Source organism: Sander vitreus, chromosome 15 (genome assembly GCF_031162955.1).
Source record: "Sander vitreus isolate 19-12246 chromosome 15, sanVit1, whole genome shotgun sequence".
NCBI lineage: Eukaryota > Metazoa > Chordata > Actinopteri > Perciformes > Percidae > Sander > Sander vitreus.
This window is the reverse complement of record NC_135869.1, coordinates 5,604,464-5,628,456: the sequence shown is the minus strand read 5'-3', so window position 1 is coordinate 5,628,456 and position 23,993 is coordinate 5,604,464. Positions and strand designations below refer to the sequence as shown.

General features: G+C 42.6%; 1 protein-coding gene across 1 annotated transcript in view; it reads left to right on the top strand.

The window, feature by feature from the left end:
- The window catches only part of smg1 (SMG1 nonsense mediated mRNA decay associated PI3K related kinase), a 61,005-nt gene that overhangs the window by 6,003 nt on the left and 31,009 nt on the right, over positions 1-23,993 (top strand). Inside the window, 25 exon segments of the mRNA XM_078269826.1 lie at positions 487-545; positions 2,254-2,467; positions 2,938-3,063; positions 3,152-3,224; positions 3,724-3,821; positions 4,392-4,565; positions 5,726-5,857; positions 5,859-5,948; positions 6,480-6,581; positions 7,310-7,597; positions 9,326-9,456; positions 11,248-11,406; positions 13,221-13,339; positions 13,467-13,554; positions 13,666-13,767; positions 15,918-16,058; positions 16,647-16,873; positions 17,975-18,174; positions 18,381-18,542; positions 18,736-18,890; positions 18,983-19,116; positions 21,120-21,431; positions 21,870-22,011; positions 23,013-23,163; positions 23,538-23,658. Of these exon segments, the coding sequence (XP_078125952.1) occupies positions 487-545; positions 2,254-2,467; positions 2,938-3,063; positions 3,152-3,224; positions 3,724-3,821; positions 4,392-4,565; positions 5,726-5,857; positions 5,859-5,948; positions 6,480-6,581; positions 7,310-7,597; positions 9,326-9,456; positions 11,248-11,406; positions 13,221-13,339; positions 13,467-13,554; positions 13,666-13,767; positions 15,918-16,058; positions 16,647-16,873; positions 17,975-18,174; positions 18,381-18,542; positions 18,736-18,890; positions 18,983-19,116; positions 21,120-21,431; positions 21,870-22,011; positions 23,013-23,163; positions 23,538-23,658 (3,700 nt within the window).

The window sequence follows — 23,993 nt, the reverse complement described above, 5'->3', positions numbered from 1 at the left end:
TCCCTATGAACTGAGCCATTATGGCTGATCCAGGCAGCTGCTTTCTGCGTTAACCTTCAGTAGGACTCTGAGATGAGCATTTGACATTATTCATGTAAAAATCCTATTTCTTTGTAAAGCTTTAGGAGGCTTGCGAAGCTTGCCCCAATTAACATCGTTTTCCTCGTTTCCCTAAATCTCTACAACGGATGGGGTGTGATCAAAGGTAGCATAGTCACAAGAGCCATATTTATGGGAAGTGCACCAGCAGAAAATATACCCAGATTGTCTTTGAAGGATCATTGTCCTGCTGCACTGTCCTAAAAGTTGGGAGACGGTGTATACAAATGTCTGCGCTCTGCAATTTTCACTCAATGTGGATATGAAAACTTTTAGATCTTAAACAGTATAGAGCCAACCTCATAGTCGCTGTTTCAAATGAAATGTGTTGACATAGAATCAAAGTACTGATACTGACACTGTTACTTTGTGTTTTCTCTGGCACAGACCCTGGTCAAACAGTTGGACACTATCCTCAGCACCTTGAATGACATCTTGAATGAGAGGTGAGAGGGAGCTGCATGCTCTAGGTTTATTGGGCTTAGGCCTTGTGCTACACTCTGGACATACTAGAAAAAGGTGTTGTCGGGTCAGAATAGGTGGAACACGTGTCCAAGGCAGTAGAAATGGAACTTGCAAACCAATATTTAAATTAATAAAAAAACAAAAACAAAAAAACAGACGGCTACGAAAAAAGACAGACGGCTAGATATGAAAGGGGAAAGAGAGGGGGGGGGAAGACATGCAGGAAAATCGTCCAGGTCGGACTCGAACCCTGGACCTTCTGCGTCGAGGCATACTAGGGGTGTAAGAAAAAATCGATACACTTAAGTATCGCAATATTTTATATTGCAATACTCTATTGATTTTCAAAAATGCTATATCGATTTGCTTTTTATTTTTTTAGTTTACGTTGAAAACTATTCATGTGGTTGACAGTGGTTCACGTTTATGTTGTGTTTAAACCCCCTACCTCTAGATGGCTATGCTGAGACCCACCACTAGCGTCCTTGCCTAACAGTGCCTAGCAGTGCCTGACTTTTTGCTAGAAGCTAACAACGTAGCTACGGCTGAACTTTGGCCTACTTTAGCATCTAAACATTTTCTCACTAAGAACCTGTGAACCACAATCCCAAACTGGCAGTTTGCACATTATGTCTTTTTTATTTTTTTTTTAAATATTAGTTTTTCTGAAATTATACTATAAAAAAATTCCAATATATCACCTTCAGAGTCTATAGCCTTCCAATATAACGCACAGTATCGAAATATATTGCAATATATTGAATTGTGACCTATGTATCGTGGTGCGTATTGAATCGCCAGATTCTTGCCAATACACAGCCCTAAGGCATACACCTCCTATATATGTGCGCCTGCTCTACCAACTGAGCCAACCCGGCCACAGTGAGTAAGCAAGTTTGACGTGTTGCCAGAAACGTATCGATCACTAATGAGCAATGTCGGCACACTACTTTCGTCTTATCCGCTCGTTATTGTCCGTTGTTGTAATTTACCGGGAAACCGAAATGTTTCCAAACAGGAGACCTTAATGACAACGGAGGGTCTTCAAGCTCTGGCTTCTCTACGTTGGCCATGACGCTAGCTAGAGAGGGGCTTGGCTAGGATAAGTGTGCTGTGTGCAAAGTGTGTGTGTGTGTGTGTAAAGCGCTCAAAGTGCAGGGCGGCGACTAAACAAACTTCTGGTCCGCCGCTAAATGTTTGTGTGGGAACTCGGAATTGAAGTATGTTCTGCTCGCAAAACAAGTCTAATAATTTCTGTTAATTGTGATTGCATTCGGTGTACATTAGCGCCATTCCGAAAGTCCTCTACCGAAACGTTCCGGTACAAATACATGTACCGTTACACCCCTAGTGTGTAGTACTTAAATTTCGTATGATTTTTTTTTTTTTTTTACAGAATTAGTTTTAGAATAACCATCCCATTCTAATCACTATTTATCAACAACCTAATAATTAACCACATGGATCTAGGTTTTCCAGTGAGTGAAACAGCTAAATGCTCTGTTGTGACGGTGCTGCATCTTTCCTAGACATGACAAATTGGCTCAATTAGTGCAGCCCTGACTATATGCCCATCTGTCTCCGAGGCATGACATGAGTTTGATGCAACCATGATTACTCTCTGCTAGTCCCACATGCCACGCGGCCTCTAACGTGTAGTTTCCTTCCCGGTGTTGTTGACGTGTGCAGCAGTAAGCTGCTGTGGGAGTTGCGTCAGGACGCGGCAGCCTGTCTGGGTCTCCTGTGCACAGTGCTCAGCTACGAGGCTGAGCGCATCTTCAAGTGGCTCTTTCTGAAGTTCACTTCGGGCGGTCGTGACGAGGTGAAGCTGTTGTACCTGGTTGCAGCACAGCGCGCTTTGGAGGCTGCTGGAGAGAGGAAGGCCTTCTCTCACGTCATGCAGGTAACCGCACACTGTACGGCTCGGGGCCGGGCTTTGTTCCTAAAACATTCTGTGGCCAGCAGGTTCACAACAATGGAGGGTGTACAGGGTTTCCCCCAGAAAAGTTGTTTAGCCCGGTGGCAAGTGTCTCGTCCCCCGACGATGGCCCATCTAGGGCCTGTCCCAAACTGATGGCAGAATCAGTGATACCAAATAATGGACAGAATTGTGAAAAAAAGCTATAAGACAGACCCCATAGGGCCCTACATTAAGTCAGTGCTAAAAGCTAACTGGAGATTGAAAAATATGACAACTGAGCTGCCCCACTGTAACTGTAGTTTAAAAAAAAAAAAAAAAAAGTCTCAAAAATAATTTGAATCCCCCCACCCCCCTTGGGTCACCGGGCTTGCAATACACTGGGGGAAACCCTGGTGTATATCAAGCTAGTGCAGTGGAAAGTGTACAGTATATCTGCTTTTGTGTGTTTTTAGCTGGTGATGAGCAACCTGCAGTCCATCCTGGAGAACGTGGACACACCGGAGTTGCTCTGTCACAGTGTAAAGTGTATTCTGCAGGTGGCTCGCTGCTACCCGCATGTCTTCAGCACCAACTTCAGGGTAAGCGTTTCAGCGGTGGCTGGTATTGTTGCATGTGTTTGAGAGCAACAACACAGGATCAACTAAGGTGTTTGCTGTTTGGCCGCAGGACACAGTGGACATCTTGGTGGGATGGCACATTGACCACACGCAGAAGCACGCGCTCACTCAGCAAGTCTCAGGTCAGTTGGATTTCGTAACTTCCTCTGCTGGTAATAAAGTTGGTTGAAATTTGCGTTTACCACATACATCTTCCCTGCGGTTGTCTATTTCTGTCTGCCTGCCTGTGGCTTGATTTGAATTAATTCAACAATTGCATTTAACAGCCTGTCTACACATTTGTTTCAGCCGTGTTTTATTAGGGGTCTCATCTGACTGGCTCAGATACGCTTCAGTATTAATAAATACAGCCGTCGACAGTGCTCTATAACTGTGACCTGAATCCTGTTTTTTGTTGTTGTTTGTTTTGCGTCAAGTCTATCTTTTCCTCCTTTTTACGCACACAACCAGTAATTGTGTGTTGGGTCGTAAGTGCTGCCAAAACGTGGGTGACCAACACAACCGTACTACACCTACCCTGCTGCTGCAGATAAACGCTGCCTGTGTACACGAGGTGTAAAAGCATAACGGCAGTCCGGTGCATTTTTAATCTGCTACTCTGTTATCCCTGTCTGTGTTCAGGCTGGCTACAGAGTCTGGAGCAGTTCTGGGTGGCAGACCTGACCTTCTCCACCACCCTGCTGGGACAGTTCTTGGAGGATATGGAGGCATATGCAGAGGTGAAGTTAGTCCAGTGTCTTAAAGCATCCCACCTTACCGTAAAGCAACACTAGAGCACTTTTTCCGCTTCGGTCCCCCTTGAGGGTTGGAAGCGGAATTGTCCATTACGTTACATTATGCAAGTTTGCCAGATCGGGTAGCGGATCTGTAGGTCAAATGAACTGGACAATATAATGTAATGTAATGGACAACTCCGCTTCCAACCTGTAGGGGGACCAAGCGGGAGAAGTTGCCTAGTGTTGCTTTAAGTTTCTCTACAGCCATGCTCTAATGCTAGTTAGGCTCATCAAGTATCATGAAGCAGTGTTTGCAGGTGTACAGAAATGTATATTATGTTACACGCTAGGACAACAAATTTTGACAAATTATGAATTATCAATGTTTTCTATGCTATTTGGATTGAGAAGAAGCAAGTAATGTTTTTGTTATTGCCACTGTAAATACTTGGAAGATCTTCTTCAAGAAAGCTTGTTAAAACTATATTCTGATGACACGCAGCAGTTAATACTGCCGCATAGAGCTGATGCGGGATTTTGTCAAAGACCTGACTGAGTCTGTGCTCTGTTTAGGATCTGAACCACGTGGTGTCCGGCGATGTGCTGGATGAAGACATCCCCCCGCCCTCAGTGTCACTGCCCAAGCTGGCAGCTCTGCTGAGGGTGTTCAGTACAGTGGTCCGCAGCATCGGAGAGCGATTCAGCCCCTTCAGAGGACCACCCATCACGGAGGTCTATGTCACCGATGTAAGCGCCACACCTAGGGCAACCTGACTGAGGGCTGAGCAGTGTTACTTTCATAAAAGATACACTGAATACTAAATCCAGTCAACTCTTTGGGGGAAAAGAAAAAAGCAGTATGAACATGTGTCATTGTAGAGACGTGGTGGGAAGACATGGTTGTCCACAAAGACGTATTTTTTCCATCTTGATACAATATCTGTCTATAGCTTACTACTACTTAAAACTCGCATGCATTTAAGCTGGAAGAGCGGTCCCTTCCTAGTGTGACTACGATTTAAGATGCATCATTCTTTGTTCCTTGTAAAATGCATTCTGAAATTCAGCTGAAGAGACTTCAGCAGTCTGATTTTAGACTAATAAGGGGATCTTAGAAGTTACAGCCTTGTTAGTGCCAAATTCCTTCTTTGTGTTACAATACCTCTACTACAGCTCAGCAAGACAACAGTTCCAGGACTCACAAAGAGGCATTTTCATACTCAAAAGACTGTGGAAGATAAGCATAGACGTTGCATTTTGAGACAGCTATAATATTGGCTGATTAGTGAGAAAATGATTATGGTTCCCGTAATGGAAATGTAGCGGATAATCACAGTTGATAATGTGGAGCATGGCCGTGGACTAGGGACGCCACTCGAAACTTAAATGGTCAAGGCACTCTCAACAGTGGTGTTGTATTAGAAAAGTAAACTTAAAATAAATATATTTTCCTCCTTAACATTTTTGCATTTGTAAGATTAATATGGGATATCGGTATTTGCCACAAAAAACCCCGGAAATTATCAATTATCGTTATTGGCTCATTATTGGTGCATCTCCACTCACAAGCAATGGCTTTTCTATTGGTACACCTATTGGTAGACCTACTGTATAGTAGATATAATAAGGCGTATGGACATGTCTTCCAAAACCTACTGATTCTCACTTTTTTAAGTTTCAATGCATTTATTGCAAACATTTGCTGCAGCAATATTATCAAATGTGATAACCATTACATGAGAGGCACACTTTGGGTCCAGGGGAAGTTAAAATGTGCGTTACGGTTACCTAGATGTTGGAAATATGTCCTAATGAAGTTCAGTACATTCCACTCAGTGACTGTAAATGCCATAGCAGAGCTTTCATGGTTTCCGAATAATTTTTCCCCATGCTCCGTGTTTCCTCAGGTTCTGAACCGGGTTCTGGGCTGTGTGACCACAGCGAAGCAGGTTCAGTTCTCCGAGCCAGTTCTCACAGCAGGGAATGAGTGTGTGGGTGTGTTGCTAGCCAGTGTGGAGCCCTGTGGTCAGCTGATGGAAGGGTGTCCTGGCCTATGGCCTGGACCAGCTGGACTGCTGCCGGGCTTGTGGCCCGGACTACAATCTGGCAGTGCTCAGCCTTGTCACTCTGGTACCTCTACTTTTTAGAGTTTAATCACACCTGCAGTTTGTTTCATTTTAATCTAAACCACAGTGTTCATCTTTGTCATCTGGCAGTGGAGCAGCCAAAACTAATCCGGTTACACTTTTGTTGCACACTTTAAGTAAGATGGACCCAGTGTAATGGACCAAATACAGGAATTTTCAGTGGAGTTTGCCCCGTCTTTATTTTGTTATGCGTAGAATTACGCACCTATGAAACTTTGTTCTGGGGCTGTTTACTTTTGTAGTTTGAATAATATTACCAAACTGTAGCACAGTTTTGTTTAATGAGAAGTGAGCCTGTAACTTCAGACATGATGGCCTTATAATTATTTCTAAGAGGATTTCACTGTCGAGCAGAACTCATCCCTTCCTGAGTATTCCTGCAAAGCCATACCATTTTCAGATACGGGCTTTCAGGACAGAGAAGACCAGTAGAGCTTTACTCCTACTACTCTTCTTTTTTTATTTTTTTGCAACACTTTTCTTATAGGCATTTTGACTCTGCGTTTGCTTTCAGATTGTGGACCAGATCAACACGAAGCTGCCTGCGTCCTTCGTTGAGAAATTGTTGGCACCCGACTCCCAGCTGCTGAAGCTGCGCTTCCATCGAGAGAAAGAGGTGTGTGTGTGTGTGTTACTTTATGCAAAAGAACAGAGAATAACAAGGTGACCTAGGTTTATTTGCTAACATGTAAGGCTTTGGTGCATGTTTTCTTCATAGCAAATACACTGTGGCCAAAAGGAAGTGGGTACCCAAACATTACAGCCATATGGTGAAGACAGCTGAAAAACCATGAGCATTAATCTACTTCTGTAACAACCTCCGCTCTTCTGGAGCGGCTGCAGGGATTTGCACCCATTCAGCCACAAGAACATTAGTGAGGGCAGCCACTGCGGTTGGTCGATAAGTCTGGCTTCTCAGTCTTTGCTCCAGTTCATCCCAAAGGCGTTAGATGGCGTTGAGGTCAGGTTCTTCCACCCCAAAATATGGAAAACCATATGTTAATGAAGCTGGCTTTGTGCACAGGGGCATTGTCAATTTGGAACAAACACAATCTGCTCCCACAAAGATGGAAGCACTCTGTTGTCTAAAATATTGTTGTATACTGTAGCCTAAGAGTTCCGTGCATTGTTACTAAGGAGCCCTAACCTGGAAAAATAGGTCCAGCCCAAAAGTACAAAGAGAATGATACGGAACTTAAAACTGGGGTTTGGTCGGGGTGAGGGCTGCTATTGTTTTTTTTATTGTTGAGGTTAGGTTAAATTTAAGAAAAAAAAAAAAAAACTTATGGCCTCAAACGTTTGCTAAACGTGTGTGTTGTGGTGTTGTGTGTGTTTGCTCCACAGGTGATGTCAGCTGTTCATGGTGTTTACCAGGCGCTGCTAAGCCTGAAAAACATTCCAACACTGGAGGCAGCTTATAAAATGGTATTGGGTGAGATGGCATGTGCCGTGTCCAGCCTGACGGTGACCCTGGAACCCAGTGGTGCCCCTGCTCCCAGCGGCCCGTGCCCCAACATCCAGCACCCTGCTTTTGCCTCCCTCACCCTCCCCCCGGAAAAGGCCCAGTTCACCCTCATCTTCGACCTCAGCACCCTCACCACCATCGGCAACACCAAGAACTCTCTCATCGGGGTGAGCCACTGTCCTTAACTATACTGATCACTAAATGGCACTTCTGAGTACTAAGCCAGTGTCATGGCACAGGTAGTACCGGTAAAATGATTTGTTTTAGGTCGAGGGAATTTAATTGTCATCAAGCTCTGTGGTTGTACCAGCTACTAACAGGCCACAGCATTTCTAAATGCCTTGGTTGCCTCTCAAGACACGGACGCAGGCCTTAGTTACCCGTTACAAGTGAGCTTGGCTAGCTTTCCGCCGTCTCTTCACTCGTTCCCTGTAGTGTCATTCACTGAGTTTTGTAGATTCTAATTTAGGTTAACAAATGGACACAGACGGATACTAAACAAAATACAAGTGTTCAATATATCATACAGAGATCATACGTTATCCGTCAGTCTCAAAAACTTAGTCTGTGCATTCATCTGTAGCACACTGTTCTAAAGCCTTATCTCTGTACTATTTCGGCGTCTGCCCTCAAGCCGGCTTCTATTTAGGGGTGCAAGATATATCGACTCAATACCGTTATCGCAATATATCAAAAGTGTCGCAATTAGTATGCAATGTTTTGTTTATTTTGTGGAGCGCTGCGTCCCGTCCGTTGGCTGTGTGGCGTAGTTGTGTTCGATTCAGAGCCCGCTTGAAACACTAATGATCATGTTTCATTGGCCACTTGCACGTTAGTACACGTCAGCACACGGGTCCACTACGTGACAAACCCAATGGAGCGTACCACGTGTGTGCATATTTCAACAGTGTAAGTGAAGAAATAGAGGCAACGAATCGGAAGAGAGAGAAAAGTTATGTCCTGTTCTCTTTATTTATTTTATACTGTCCAACCAGTAAAACATGTCCTGTTCTATTTATTTATTTATTTATTTATTTATTTTATACTGTCCAACCAGTAAAACATGTCCTGTTCTATTTATTTATTTATTCATGTTGTACCAGTCCAATATGACCGTCAGTTGAAATAAACCTTGTGTTTATTATATTATTATTGATGCGTTTTCCCGTAACCTTTGTAATTTTACATATGTTTAAAAGTATCTAAATTAATATCTATCGCAATATTCATAATCGATATCGCAATATCACATTTTGTCAATATCGTGCAACCCTACATATATTATCTTAGATCCGCCCTCATGAGTCTGGCAACCAATCAAAAATGACAACCTGTGACCGTGACAATGGTCATAACAGAAGATGTTGGAGCACGTTGGACCTAATCACATGAGACACATTTCACTGTGCAGAGACTCTAGTCTGTTGCAGTAGTTGACTGAAACTCCAGAATCGCACTGAATTATTGCAAATAATGACCAGATGAAAGTTAAATTCCGTTTGACCTTTTTTCGCTCAGTCCATACGTAGTGCTTCACTCTCTCAGTGAGTCAGTCTGAGTGAGTGGGGTCTAATCTTTAAATGGTTCTGCAATTCACATTGTTGTTGTGAATTTGAAGCTGGCCATTGATATTGATTGCAACCACAACTCCTAACAAGCCGTTTGTCTGTCTCCCATAATACCAAATGTTAACTAGTGTTGATTAGGGTTATCCCTACTAACTGGAAGAACACTGCTAGATGGATTAAATAAGGGGGTAAACTTAACACAAAGGCGCATTGTCATATCCTTGTCCTGGTGGAAAGCTTTAATTGTGAAGCAGCGTCAGAAGATGATGAACTGCTGTTTTACGTGGCCATGCATGTTCATGTTGAAGTGTGTTTCCCTCTGTTCAGATGTGGGCGTTGTCTCCTACGGTCTTCACTCTGCTCAGTCACAATCTGATGCTGGTCCACTCTGAGTTAGCCGTCCACTACCCCGCCATACAGTACGCTGTGCTCTACACCCTGTACTCCCACTGCACCAGGTAACGTAACAACCTGCTGTCCACCACAGCATTCAGACTTTTACACACCTATTAGACAATGTGACCTCAATTGTTAATTATTTATCTTATTTTGTCTTGTGATCTGAATAGGGAAAATAAAAAATTCAAACCGCAAAAACAGTTTTTTTAAGATCAATAATTGCAATATCTCTCCAACATAGAGGTGTGAATCTTCACTGACCGATATCACGATGCATCAAATTATTAAACTATTAAAGCCATATAGGATATTTGACTTGACAGAATGCATATGTAAACAGAAATGTCGTTAGGCTTTTTTTTTCTTTTCTTTTTTTTAAGCAGTGGGGGCAGGTCCATATTGCCCATATTATGAAAAAAAACACTTTTTCTGGGATTTGGGGTGTTCTTTTGTGTCTCTGGTGCTTCCACACGCATACAAACTTTGAAAAAAATCCATCCATGCTGTTTTGAGTGAGATACGGTTTCTGAATGTGTCCTGCCTTCAGTCTTCGGGTGAGCTGTTCAAAATCGGCACGGCTTGTGACGTCACAAGCCGAAACAAGCTGGCTAACCACAACCGTTAGCTCGTAGCGTTAACTAACGCTAATGCTAACGCTAGCATGCTACCTCGTTCTCAATAGCAAAGCACTGCTACGACACACACAAGTTCACCATAATCTACAAAAGAACTACTTACATGTGCGCCCTCATTTAGAAGTCTCCCAGCTAATCCTGCCTTGTAACTGACCGAAGGTGGAGAAACAGCCTTTCTTTTACTGTCTATGGAGCTAGCTAGCTGACATGATCTACATCTGAGCTACTGAGCATGTGCGAGTGCAATCAAAGATAGTACAGAAGAAGAAAAGAGGGCTCACTCTGTAGCTAAAACAGAGACCAGGTGAAAAGAGGATCTGCAGCAGTGAGAGAGAGCTGTGCAGTACAACAAAAATATGGTGTTTTTTGAAAATTAAACCATGTAAACCTATTCTGGTACAACCTTAAAATACAATTATGAACCTGAAAATTTAGCATAATATGGGCTCTTTAATATATATTTAGCTGTCCGTCTTCACAGACATGTCTTTCATTTTTTTTACAATATGGAAGCACCTTGGATTTTTCAAGTTTAAATACAGAGTGAACAGGAAAAACAACTAACTGCGAACACGGCAGGTGCGATTACGAGTACTACGTGCCTGCTAAAGTACAGAACCTGCACCGCATGGGAGCACACAGGTGAAATATTTCTGCAGGGACATTGCTATTTGAGAGAGAGAGAGCGAGACGTCTTGTACTGCTGTAACAAATGTACTGTCTCAACATCTGCCATATTGAAAGAGTAATGAAACTGTTACAGTGCTGACCTTCTAAGATTGCCATTGTGTCTTTTATGTACAAGTGTCCAGGATGCTTATTCAGACTAATGTATACTAACGAATGACGACTAAACTGAACTTTGTGTGTGAAATCAGTGCAGCGTTTAAATGAATCGATTGGATGCTGTTTGGTGAATTCCGTGTAGAATGTCAGTGAGTCAGGGCTGGCATCCGTCCAGACTCTTTACCATAACGACTTCATTGATGAGGAGCTGTGTAATCTGTAAAATGTTGTCTATCTTGTTTGAGGGTAGTGAGGCTATTGTGGTGGCTTCCAAAATATGTCCATTTTTATATGTATTCCCTAAAGAAGTTCTCAAGAGACCAGATGCTTTGTTCTATATGACATGTCAGGTTTTATTGTCACATTCAAAGTCAATGCACTGAGTAACTGTTACAACTGGCCCTGTGTCTCTTCTCTTTGATTGTCCAGACACGATCACTTCATCTCATCCAGCCTGTCGTCGTCCCCCTCCCTGTTCGATGGCGCGGTCATCAGCACCGTGACCACGGCAACAAAGAAACATTTCAGCACGCTGCTAAGTCTTCTGGGAGGTCTGCTGGCGAAGGAGCACCTCTACCCCGAGGCCAGGTTCTTCATCATGCACACAATTTACACAACAGAACATGTATTTAACAGTTAAATGACCACTCCGTAGTTGACACAGTTCTATCAATGCGCATCAACGTAATGGTCCACGTGGCACGCTGTCCCCTTATTTGTCCACGCTATCCGCTCCTCGGGGGTGACAGTGAGGTAACGGGCACTCTGAATGTGCCACTTTGGTCTTGGTACACTAGGAGCCGCGCTGGGCTTTCCAACAATAACCTCACTGATAACCAGTTACATCAGCTGTCGGCGCAAGCGCACATGGTAGGGCTGCACGATCCTTGATAAAATGAGAATCATGACTTATTTTGTAAGAATTGAGATCATGATTCTCATGGCAAGTGTTTATTATTTTACTATTTGTTGTCTGTAAAAGTGTCCTACAAAGAAACCAAGTAAGCATATGGACTTGTATTAAACACCATTTATTAAAATACCAACACGGTCGACAACACGCAGCCACATAAAAATACATTGCTATACCTATCTATTAATCTTCATCCCTATCGACCTGCAGTAGTACAAATGATTCATGGGAGTTGGAGGAAATGGGGTCCAAAAAAGTTCCGTGCCCAACAAACCAATCAGATGGGACGTGATGGAAGTAGCCTCCCACAACTGCTTGAGACACAGCAGTAGAGTTAAGACAATGTCTTATCGTACTCATTATAACATTATCAAGTTAGGAGAAATTTAAATAAGTTGCACCAAAGATGGAGTAATAAATGGGATCTGCAAATGCGTACATGTATGCTACTTTTGTAGCATATTGTTCATTCATTGACTACACAATAAGCCATCCGATATTGTCTTTTTACAGCCTACGTTAAGGGCAACACACATCAACATACACGCTCAAACACCACCTGTTCACCACAGCCTACAACCTCCCTTAGCTCTGTTTCCCCAGTTGGTATTCTTCTGTGTCCTGTCTTGGACTGTGTGTTGTATGTACAGTCAGCTTCTCCACTGTCCTTGGGTTTTGTGAAAGGCGCTATATAAATGTTATTATGCAGTTAGCATACCCAGCCAGAGTAATATGTTTGCTAAAAAGTTGGTGACGTGAAGTTTTGCTGCCAACTCTGCCTCAATCTCACTTTGTTAACGTAACAACATAGAGCGTAGCCTAGGCTATTTATGTTACTGAGGTTGTCCTTCACAAACTTACTGTATGAGTTTAGTATAGCTATATTAATTCTACGTATAGTAAAGTCTCTTAACATTAGAGCTAGCACACCTTGACAGTAACATAGGCGCTTGGTGCACGTTGGAAAAGCTACAGGCTTGGCTTCTGTCTGCCTCCGACGTAACCACGACCAAAGATTGGCCACTCTCGCGGCGCTTCAGCCTCACCTCACAGATAGCTTTGTGGCTCATTTGATTGGTTGAGTGTTAGCGAAGTGGTAGATACAGGAAGAGTCTGTGAGCCTTGAAGTGTATTTGTGCGTGCTGCAGCAGGGGCAGATTATGAGCTCTCATTCTTAATATGCAACTCTTCAAAGCAAATATGGCAGAATCATTGACCTTCAGATGCTTTTTTTTCAGTTGATTTTTATCCATCAGTGGAGTGAAAGAATGATGGGAATGTATGACAAAATGTCTTTAGCACCAGCACGGTTTTAGATTTATTCATCTGAGCCAAGACACCAAGCCAGCCAGCCAGCCAACAAACTCACCAGAAGCAAATGTTTGTGTGACTAGTAGCTCTGCAAAATTGGCAAAAGTAAAAACTACATTTCAGCAAGACCCAAACATTACTGGATACAATTGCTGATACCTTTGTGTTGGTTTGTCAGGAGGCTGCTGCTGACCTGGGCTCAAGAAATCTCTGTGCTGATGAAGAAGTCGGACACCTACAGCCCTCTCTTCTCCCTGCCCTCCTTCAACAAGTTCTGCAGGGGTCTGCTGGCTAACGGTGAGACCCATATGTCCAGCATTTCCAACAAAGAATTCTTCAACTTGGGTTATCCACATGCTGACAGGCTGTGATATGTGTCATTTGTTGTTGCTCAATGTTTTTCCTCCTCGTTTTCTCTGGATAGGTCTTAATGAAGATCAGAATATCTGTCTTCAGACCTGCCACAGTTTACAGGCCCTCTCTTCATCTCTGTCAACTGAGCTGCTGCAGAGGTGAACATCATAGTTGCCCACACACAAAAGCTTAAACTGCTTTTTGGGCAGTGTTTAAAATGGGATCTTTAAAGTAGGCATGTTTTCTTACTGCTCTGTACTTTTCATCAGGTGTGCGGATGTGTCCAGAGTCCAGTTGGTCCACTCAGCAGTGCGGGTGAGGCAGGCCTATGGCAAGCTGCTCAGGACAATCCCCCTCGATGTGGCTTTGAGGTAAGACTGCTGTACTGCTGGAGGCCATCTACAGTAAAAATTGATCTGTTCCCTGCATACCAAATCTGTTTGGCATCTTGTATATATCAGGGTAGGGGTGCTGAGGTTAGCACAATAAGCTATATCAGGGTAGTGGTGCTGAGGTTAGCACAATAAGCTACAGTTGTGTTCAGAATAATAGCAGTGTGTTTAAAAAAAAAAAAAAGTGAATGCTCAAAATCTTTAGAACAGCTTTTAATTCCATAATATCAATGCATTGGGAACACTGCACATTCAATTCCAAATCAAAACATGACCAAAACTGATCAAGTCTGTGTTATACCTTTACAGAAAGTGAAGAAAAAGGAATATTAGGCTGTTCAAAAAAATAGCAGTATTTGCATTTTTCTTTACAAACTCAAACATTTACTGTATGAACTGAAAAATGTCTCAAGGGTTTGCTTTACTTTGAATCACTGCACTAATATTTAGTTGCATAACCATTATTTCTGAGAACTGCTTCACATCTGTGTTGCATGGAGTCAACCAACTTCTGGCACCTGTGAACAGGTATTCCAGCCCAGGACTAATAATAATAATAATAATAATAATAATAATAATACATTTTATTTGTATTGCACTTTACATTTCAGCAATCTCAAAGTGCTACAGAGCATATAATGCAATTCACAAAAACTTTAAGTCTTCTTTGATTTTCCTGGAGCTGATCATTGGTTGAGCCTTTGCCATTTTGGCTATTCTTCGATCCATTCGAATGGTAGTTGACCGTTTTTTCCCCACGTCGTTCAGGCTTTGGATGCCATTTCAAGGCATTTGAAATCATTTTGGCTCAGCAGCCTATAATTTTCTGCACTTCTTTATATGTTTTCTCCTCTCCAATCAACTTTTTAATCAAAGTCCGCTGTTCCTCAGAGCAATGTCTGGAACGACCCATTTTGCTGAGTATTTCAGTGTGAAATGCACTATAACCAGCAGGCACAACATTTGCTTCCTTCCTTCCTTCAATATGGGCCATAATGGACACCCGTTTCTTCACAGAATCAATCACCTCACCAATTGAACACAACACTGCTATTATTTTGAACATGCCCCTTTCAATTACAGATTCAATTACACAGAATGAGCAGCATGCATGTCATGACTGTTGGGTCTGTTGGGTTTCTATGACTCTACAACACTTACTAGTAAATTATTTGCCATGTAGAAATATCACTCCTACCAAAAAATGATTTATGAGGTTAGTGATGTTGGACTGCTATTATTATGAACACAACTGTATATCAGGGTAGTGGTGCTGGGGTTGGCACAATAAGCTATATCAGGGTAGTGGTGCTGGGCTGAAGGAACCATGGAAAGGTTTAAATCTAGGACAACTGTTGTGACTGAACGGTTTCCCTTCCTCCCTATCTCAGATGAGAGACAAAAAGTCTTCAGAGCACCTTTTTAACCAAGTCCAGTTACCCTTTATTTAAACCCTTTGATACCATGACAGGAATACTGAGAACCTACACAGACTTCAAACATAAAGTGTAACTACAGTTTTTTTTTTTTTTTCAACCTGGACCCCATTTTCCTTCCAATGTGTTTGCATGGAAGTGACTGATAGGAACAACAATCTTTGACATTGGTCCAGTATTAAGCGTGAACGCTGTAACCAGCAGCCACAGACCGGGCTGCAATGTAACCCTATGGGGCAAATGTGCATCGTCAATGTGGTCCACTAAAAGTGCTCGTTTTGCCGCTGACAGACTCAGATTATTATTCTAGGTATCTGACAACATTATGGAAAGGATCCCTACAGAGACAGACCTTTTTAAAACCTTAAGACCTTTCTGTTTAACCAGAAACAGCTCTGAGGTCACTAGCGCTAAACCCACCAGACTCCATTTGAAAAAACAATACTTTTAGCGTGTATAGAGCCAGCATATTTTAAATCGGTAAACTATGAGTTTATTGGTTGAAAAAAAAACTTACCGTTTAAGGAAGTACTCCTGTTCTGAGGAAAGTCAGTGTATTTGTAGTTTTTAATCTCTCAGATTATTATTATGATGATGATGATAGTTTAACACAATACAGATGTTAACAAATTTGTTGACAAAGTTGGGTGTATGCCTTATTAATCACGCATGTGTGATCTTGTTTGTCCACAGTAACCACAGCCACCCTGAGATGAGGGAGATCTCACTGGCCATCCGCCACCACATGAGCCGAGCACCAAGCAGCACCTTCCACCCCCAGGATTTCAGCGACCTCATCAGCTTCATCTTGTATGGAGTCCTGCACCGTGGAGGGTACATGTGACAGAGCGATGATCAAATGCATAGATTTTAGACAAACTCTGTTACCAGGCCTTTTCTCTTACCAGTCCCAGGGATAGAGATAGATATAGCAAGGCTCACACCGCCTTTATATAGCAGCATACAGCTTGCCAAAACGTCCTGAAATGAACTCATGGTGAACTTCCTAGCAAACAGTAATAGTGGGGTCCTTCCATTTTCTAATGTGTAACTTTGATTGTTAGAAGAGAAGAAAACAGTATTTTTTTTTTGGTCCTCTTTCTACATTTTATTTTGGAGGTGGAGGGGATATTTAAAATACATCATTATAGTTTTTCCCTCTACAACCAAAAGAAAACATTTATTATCACAGGATGTAAATGCCAGCTTATTTCTTTTTGCTATTTTCTACTTCTGTTTCGTTAATGTTGATTATACTTCTGAGAAACGGCTGTGTCGGAATACCTCAGTCAGGGTCATGGATTCCAGCGAGTCCCTCTGCAGATAAATGATCTGCTCCACGGAGCACGGTTGATGTGTATGTACGTACTATAGCAGCAGAATATTATTCACACATTTCACATTACATTTCTCGATCCACAGCAAGGATCCCTGGCTGGAGCGTCTGTACTACAGCTGCCAGCGGCTGGAGAAACGGGAAGGCCGAGCGGGTGTGGAATGCAGCCGGCCAGGGGTAGTGCCACGGGTGCAGTTGAAAACCGAGGCGGTGCTGTGGCAGTGGGCAGTGTGGGAGGCCGCACAGTTCACTGTACTGTCCAAACTCCGAACGCCGCTGGGCCGAGCCCAGGACACCTTCCAGACCATTGAAGGTAAAGAGACTGGAGCTGAAATCAGCCTAAACATCTTTGTTTTACCATCAACCCAATAATAATAATCATAGACTTTATTTTTATAGCACCCTCTGAAAACAGTAGTTTAGTGCTTTGATTGAAGTACATTCAAATCAATACTCATACACATATATATATATATATATATATACACGCACACCAATCATTGTTATAGTGAAAATAGAAGATGGGACACCTTTTTTAAAGGACAATAAAAACGACAAAGGTGTATGATAGGTTAAAAAGACGACATCACATAAAAGCAAGTCTATACAAAAATAGTCAATACAATATTCTTTGCAAGCATCAGGCTTTCCCCTAGAAACCATAATTAAGAATATAATGTATCAAACATTCTTCACTTTTATCTGTCTTTTCTTATACAATATAGTACCCTTTTTTTTGTTTTTTTGTTTATTAACCAACATTCCCCCGCGTGTTTTCTCTTGGGCGCTGCTTTTGTCGTGTAGGTAGCCAAATTTGAATACCGAATATTTGGTACTACTGTCTCCCAGACAGCCACAGCTTCTTCTCCTGTCTCCCGTGTTCACTTTCTTTGTGCGAAGGGAGTGCAGAAAGGGGGGGGACATCCGTTAACAGTTGCAAAAGTTTCAAATTAGAAATGTTATTGTTGCGTTTGAAGCAGGACGTTTTACTTACAATCGCAGTAATGATGTTAACACACAAATCAGACAAAACACAGGCACTTTGGTGATATCCCCGCGGCTGTGGTCTTGACTGGTCTAGAAATCAAATTCCAAGTCCTCTTTGTCTGATCCGAGACAAGACCGAGTCAAATAGCGGTCGAGTACTACAACGCTGCCTTGTTTCTAGTCCATTGTTTTCTATATGGGGACACCTCAGAGTACAATTGTTGTGCTCAATGTGCAATTGTTACTTATTAAATCAAATTTAAGAAATATTTATTTTTCACTTAAAAAAAAAAAAACGTATTCCTATTTTGAACGAAACAAGGAGAGATAGTTGGGGAATGAACCAGGGCCATTGCGGTTCACAACCCCTTAACCTCTAGGCCACCAGTGCACCGCAGCCTTCCATTATTGTTCTTCTGTGTTTCAGGAATGATCCGCAGCCTGGCTGCCCACAGTCTGAACCCAGAGCAGGATGTTGGCGCGTGGGCTGGTGCTGGAGGGGATGGCGATGGGCACCACTCCAATCAGCTCCGCCTCGCTCTGCTGCTTCAGTACGTGGAGAACCTTGAGAAGCTTATGTACAACGCCTATGAGGGCTGCGCCAATGCTCTCACTGCCCCGCCAAAGGTGTGTCATCTAAGGCTCCGTAATCCACTGCTGGTTATAGATTTGAGTGTTGTGAAATTTGACTATGCAGAAGGAGCGCTGGGACCATGGAACACAGTTTGACTATCAAGGCATTTAAATGGGTTTAGAATGGCTTACCTTTAGTCATTGGCCTGTTTAAAAAAAAAAAAAAGATGATGATGAATATGTCCTTCCGTGTGTCTCAGGGCATCAGGACTTTCTTCTACACCAACCGTCAGACATGCCAAGACTGGCTGACGAGGATCCGTCTGGCACTGATGAGAGTCGGCCTTCTGTCTGGCCAACCAGCAGTAACCATTCGCCACGGCTTCGACCTGCTTTCAGAGATTAAAAACATCAACAACCAGGTCAGTACAAATACACTTTGTACTTTATTTAAAGCTATACCAAGGTCCAAAAAATGTAATCCTTCTCATAGGACTTACTGTGTTACTCCCGTGTGTAACTTCAGGTGGTGTAAAATGTCAGCATTTATAATATGTGGTTGTTTGACAGTATTGGCTGGTTAGATGAACAGCTTTACTTTGTTGTGCTCATCAGGGTCCAGAGCTGGAGGTTCCTCTGACATTGCTGGTGGAGGCTCTGTGTGAGCTGCGTTGTCCTGAGGCCATCCAGGGCCTGGCAGCCTGGAGCCTCTCCACCACTGGCAGGGGGCTGGGCTGGCTGTCGTCGGTCGCCCTGCAGGCTGAGGGACGGTAAGCAACCCCGCCTTAACCAAACGTCCTCGCACCGCAGCCAGATCCTCAACGAAATCATCCATATCCACTGTGTGTGTGTGTGTGTGTAGGTTTGAGAAGGCAGCGCTGGAGTATCAAGATCAGCTGTCTGCAGTTACAGGGATGGACTGCAGCATCAAAAGCTCTGAATGCTGTCTGCTCAAACTCTCTAGCCACATGAGCAGCCCCAAACACACCAGCAACGGTAACCAATACAAATTGAATGCAGCCCAACTACTGTATAATAACACACAACTGTTTGCTTTCTTCTGCATTTGCACTTCAGTCGTCATGTCTAAATTTTAATGAATGACCCTAGAATTTAATTTAATACAAATATGAGCTTGTAGACAACATGCTTCAAAGTTTACTACTATTGTTAGAGGGCCCATTAATAACGGAATAATGTGTAAAGTTGTAAATATGCTTACCGGTTTACGACTTTGTGACCTCATTCCAGTCTACTCTCCCTGTACATATACTATACATATAAGACAAGGAAAAAGCAGCTTATTTAGGGAACGGAAATGCACAAGCTTCAGTGTGGTCTGCAGAGGGCCACAGGTCTGGAACGAGGTTGATAACACTATAAAAAAGTTTGTCTGTGTCGGCTATTAAAAAGAGACTTAAGACAACAGTTGCTACTAAAATATGTTAAAGCTTGAAACTCTTAACGGCTGGGGACTTCTACACAAGTGACTCTGAAATCCTTTTATTTCTACTGTTATTCTAACTTGTAATAGCTTTGTTTATTGCGTTTTTTATTTAACCAATGCTTAGACTGATGGACTAAATATGGACCACTTAGCTAAGTGTTTCCCGCAGAATTAGATTCTATTTGCGGTGGTAGCCGACCTGGGGATGGGGGGGGGGGGTCCCCACACGCGGAAAGAGGTGCAGAATTCTTATACTAATTGTACTGCAAATACTTTTGGCAACTTTGTATAACCGCTTAAGTAGACAATCTGCCCACAGTCCCATCCTCAAGGCTGTAAGGGTGCAGGGGCAGTTACAGCACACAATGTAATCTTTCAACAACCAGAAAAAAAAAAAACATAAATTTGCTCTTTGACAAAACAAAAGATACCACAAGTTGTTATTCTGTTTAACAGCCAGATGCTGTTCACCTCTTTGTGGCCTTCTGCATGCAAGACAAAAAGAAGAAATGTTAGAAGAAGAAATGTTACTGTATATGTTGTGAACTTGTTGAACACTTGAACATGAACACAGTTGAAAACAAAATGTTTGCAGCTTACCCAATTACCCTAGTGGGGGTTGTTGTGTGTCTCTTACACATAAGTCGATATTGACTAGCAGGTGATGTTAACGTTACAGCATGGTAACCTCGGCAACGCAGCTGATAACATGTGCTAATGTTATGTCCTTACTAGCTAACGTTAGGCGTCTTACATTGTTAATAATCTCTTTGAATTTCTTAATTAAATAGTTGAAAGCGTGTTAAGAACGTAATACGTTAACCTTAACTTGAATGCATCCATGTTGGAGATATATTGTTCTGAGGTGTTCATAATACCAGGCTCAGAATTGGCCTTTAGGGGGGACACATATGAAGCGGGGGTCTGTGGGTCCTCCCCCGGGAAATTTTGAGCATCAAAAACTTAATTTCCTGCCTTCTGATACATTTTGAATGTATCAGATGTAATTTTAATGTAACTTTAATACTGATAGACGGCAGTGTAGCCCGCCGCGCAGACAGACAGCAGTCGGAGCTCCCGCGGACGGAGAGCTCCCGCGGACGGAGAGCTCTGCGTCCGTCAGCAGCGGTTTCTCGCTTCGCCGCCGGTCCCCAGAGCACCTGGAGACTCCGGTACAGTCTGACTCTGCAAAAGGAATTGCCATCAGCGCTATACAGCGGAGCGTTCAGAACCAGTCAAACCAGCCGGATGTGTATATACAGTAGTGACTGGATGAGAGGGAGGCTGGCTGCTGAAAATCAAATTATAGTCCTATAATACAGGTTTCCTTTTTTGTGTCTGGGCCCCTATAAACAAACTTTACATAGCTTACCAGGGTGTCCCATTTCACTTATCTGCATTATGTCTTATGATTGTACTTGTCTTTTACCTTTTGTGAATACATTGAACTTGAACCTAAAATGTATAGGTGTGTAGCTGAAAAGCAGTGAAGCAGTTGTGTAACACCTGCATCATTTATCTGCTGCTCAAAGTGTTCTTTCCTCCTGAAAAGGTGACAGCAGGAAGACGGTGCTGCTAAAGTCCGGCGAGTGCTCTCCTGAGGTGATCAACTTCCTGGCCAACAAAGCGTCTCAGTGTTACGTAGCCCTCTGTGATTGGCCCTCTGTTAAGGAGTGGCAGGCCACCGTCCATGCCCTCAAACAGAACTCCACCAATCCACTCAGCATCAACCTGCGGACAGATTTCAACTACATCCAGGCTCTGAGTCGCTTTGAGGAGGGAGACCTGGCCGAGTGTGGAGCTCAGCTGGAGCTGCTGCCCGGAGAGGACTGCAGCTCCCTCTCCAGCACCAAGGACAAGCTCGGTGAGTGCATCAAGGACACACTCTGGAAAATCTTTTTGAAAAAAGATTAAAATAAAAAATAAACCTAAAAATTTTAATAAAGAAAACAATGAAATGGCATTGTGATGAAGGGAATTCAGTCTTTTGTCTACTAAGAAGGAATACCATAATCAATGCAGCTAAGTTTTTAATACCATTATTAGAGGGCCCATTAATAACCTAAAATGTACGTGTGTAGCTGAAAATCAGTGAAGCCGTTGTGTAAGATCTGCCTCTTAGGGAATACAGGAGGAATACCACAATCACCATATTGTATCATACGTTGAAAGCTTCAAATAGCTGGATTGTAAATCAATTTGTGTATGTGTAAACAAACTTGACTGTTGACGTACTCGGTGTAAGATTCAAAACGTTCCCATTTAGCCTCAAAGAACCGTCTGGTGTGTCCGTGTTTGTCAGATCTGAAGAGGCTTCTGCCCTCCATGAGTCCAGATCCAACAGAGCTGCAGAGAGCCATCGAGGTACAGCTGCTTCGCTGCGCTGTCAGCGCCATGACCAAGGCCGCTCAAACGCAGGAGCAGAGGACCCCAGCCAATCCAGAGTGAGTGTTCACATGGATTCTGTTCTTGAGGTGGAAACAGAAACCAGCGTCTGGCCCTGAAGGACTCGGGGATCTATGTTACCCTGGTTAGGGCTAGTAGAGGAGATAGGTCTGGCAAGACTATGGTTGAACAGAACCAGTTTGTATGACGTGCAGTCCGAGCCCGCCGTGGTTTGTGTTTTATAGTTGTTCTCAATGGTCACACTCGATGGCAGAATGAAAAGCTGTCCGTAATGTAGTCTCTCCTGGAAGGCAATCATAGTGTTGCACTTGGTTGTAAACACACAGTCCCATTCTTTAAACCTCGTGTTGACTTCCCATCGACCATTAACCTGTTGTCCTTCCGGGTCAAAATTGAAGATTAACTTTGTTTGGCGTTCTTTCCGACGTTTTTGTCGCTTTTTTGTGTGTGCTTTTGACGCTTTTTTTAAACATCTCACTATTTTTTATTTATATGACTTTATACCCAATTTTTCAGTTTGACAAAAGCAGAAAGTATGAATTATTTTTGACTAATGGTTAACATCAGAGGATGTTGATTGAATCACAGTTAACGTCAAAGTTTAGTCTGGACACTGTTTTAAAACCATTTAATTCTTTATTTTTTTTTTTTTTTTTCCCAAATGTTATAAAATTTAATAACACCCCAAATTCAATTGAAGTCATTATTTTACTTGCGACGCATCTAGTCTGGCTTCCATCCAACGTACATCCATGCATCCAAGTTATTTAGTTAAAAGAAACCCATATTTCTGATATATAAAACATTGATAATGGGTCAAATTTGATCCGAAGATAACACCTGGTTATCTGGTGGTCCCTCTGGTTTAAGGTGTGTGCTCTGTTAAAGGTTCAGAAGCATTCCCCATTGACGGCTTTTTGTAATTGTTGGACTTGCTTTGTAAATATTAATGCACTCTTTTCTTTTACTTTTAGTACAACTCCATTTACATGCCAGAGTTCTGTGGTCTCTTAGTAAATTATGTGATGTGACGTTGCAGTACGTTGGTGCGCTGCCTGAAACAGACTGGACGGATCTGCTTGGGTCCTCTTCGCCTCTCCACTCTCACTCTGTCTGATGCCCTGCCGACCCTGCCCACCCTGCAGCTCCACTGCACCGCCACCCTGGAGAACACACTCACTGGACAAGAAGTATGTACACCCATACTTTACATTTGGCTATATGTTATATAAAATAATGCATTCAAACTCGGAGTGTTGTGCATGTATGGCTTTCTTTGTTTTCTTAAAGTGTTTGGATTCCAGAAAATGTAAATTATGAAGAGAAAATAGATCACAACTAAAGATCCCTCATGCTTTGCTGAACACGACATAACTGTCTGTTGAATGACGGAACTGCTGTCAAATTAATGTAGAGCGTTGCTTCCTAAGTGTGGCTTGTACAGACGCCGTGTTAACCTATAAAGGAAATGCAAAAGAAGCAACAAAGTATTCACTCACTATTGTTCTGACCAAAGAGAACAAGCTGGAGGTTTAATTCCCGGTGTGTTTTGTATTCTTTGCAGGACTGCATAATTCCTCTGTGCAGTGAAGCTCTGAGCTCTTGTAAGCAACAGGATGTCCAGCCTTTCCTTCAGGCCCTCAGATACACCATGTTCCAGAGGCAACTCCTCGACAAACTCAAAGGTAGTTATCAATGACTAGAAAAGGTGCATATCGAATGGGCTACACAAGTGTTTTTTGTTGATCCGTTGTCAATATTTATTAGATATTGAAGAATTGCACTGATTGTTGGCTGAACTATCCCCTTAAACTAAATGTTGTTGTGACGGACCTAAATAATACATCCTCTCACTGGTTTGCAGATTGCGCAGCAGCTGTCGGTGTTTGTAACATTGACATTTGTTGATGTCACATTGACCTGACCTAGAGTTAGATTTTTTTCTAATTGGATTTGGCTGTTCAGTACAGATTTGACTATTAGTTTCTTTATTTTTTTCTATATAGACATATCTGGCACT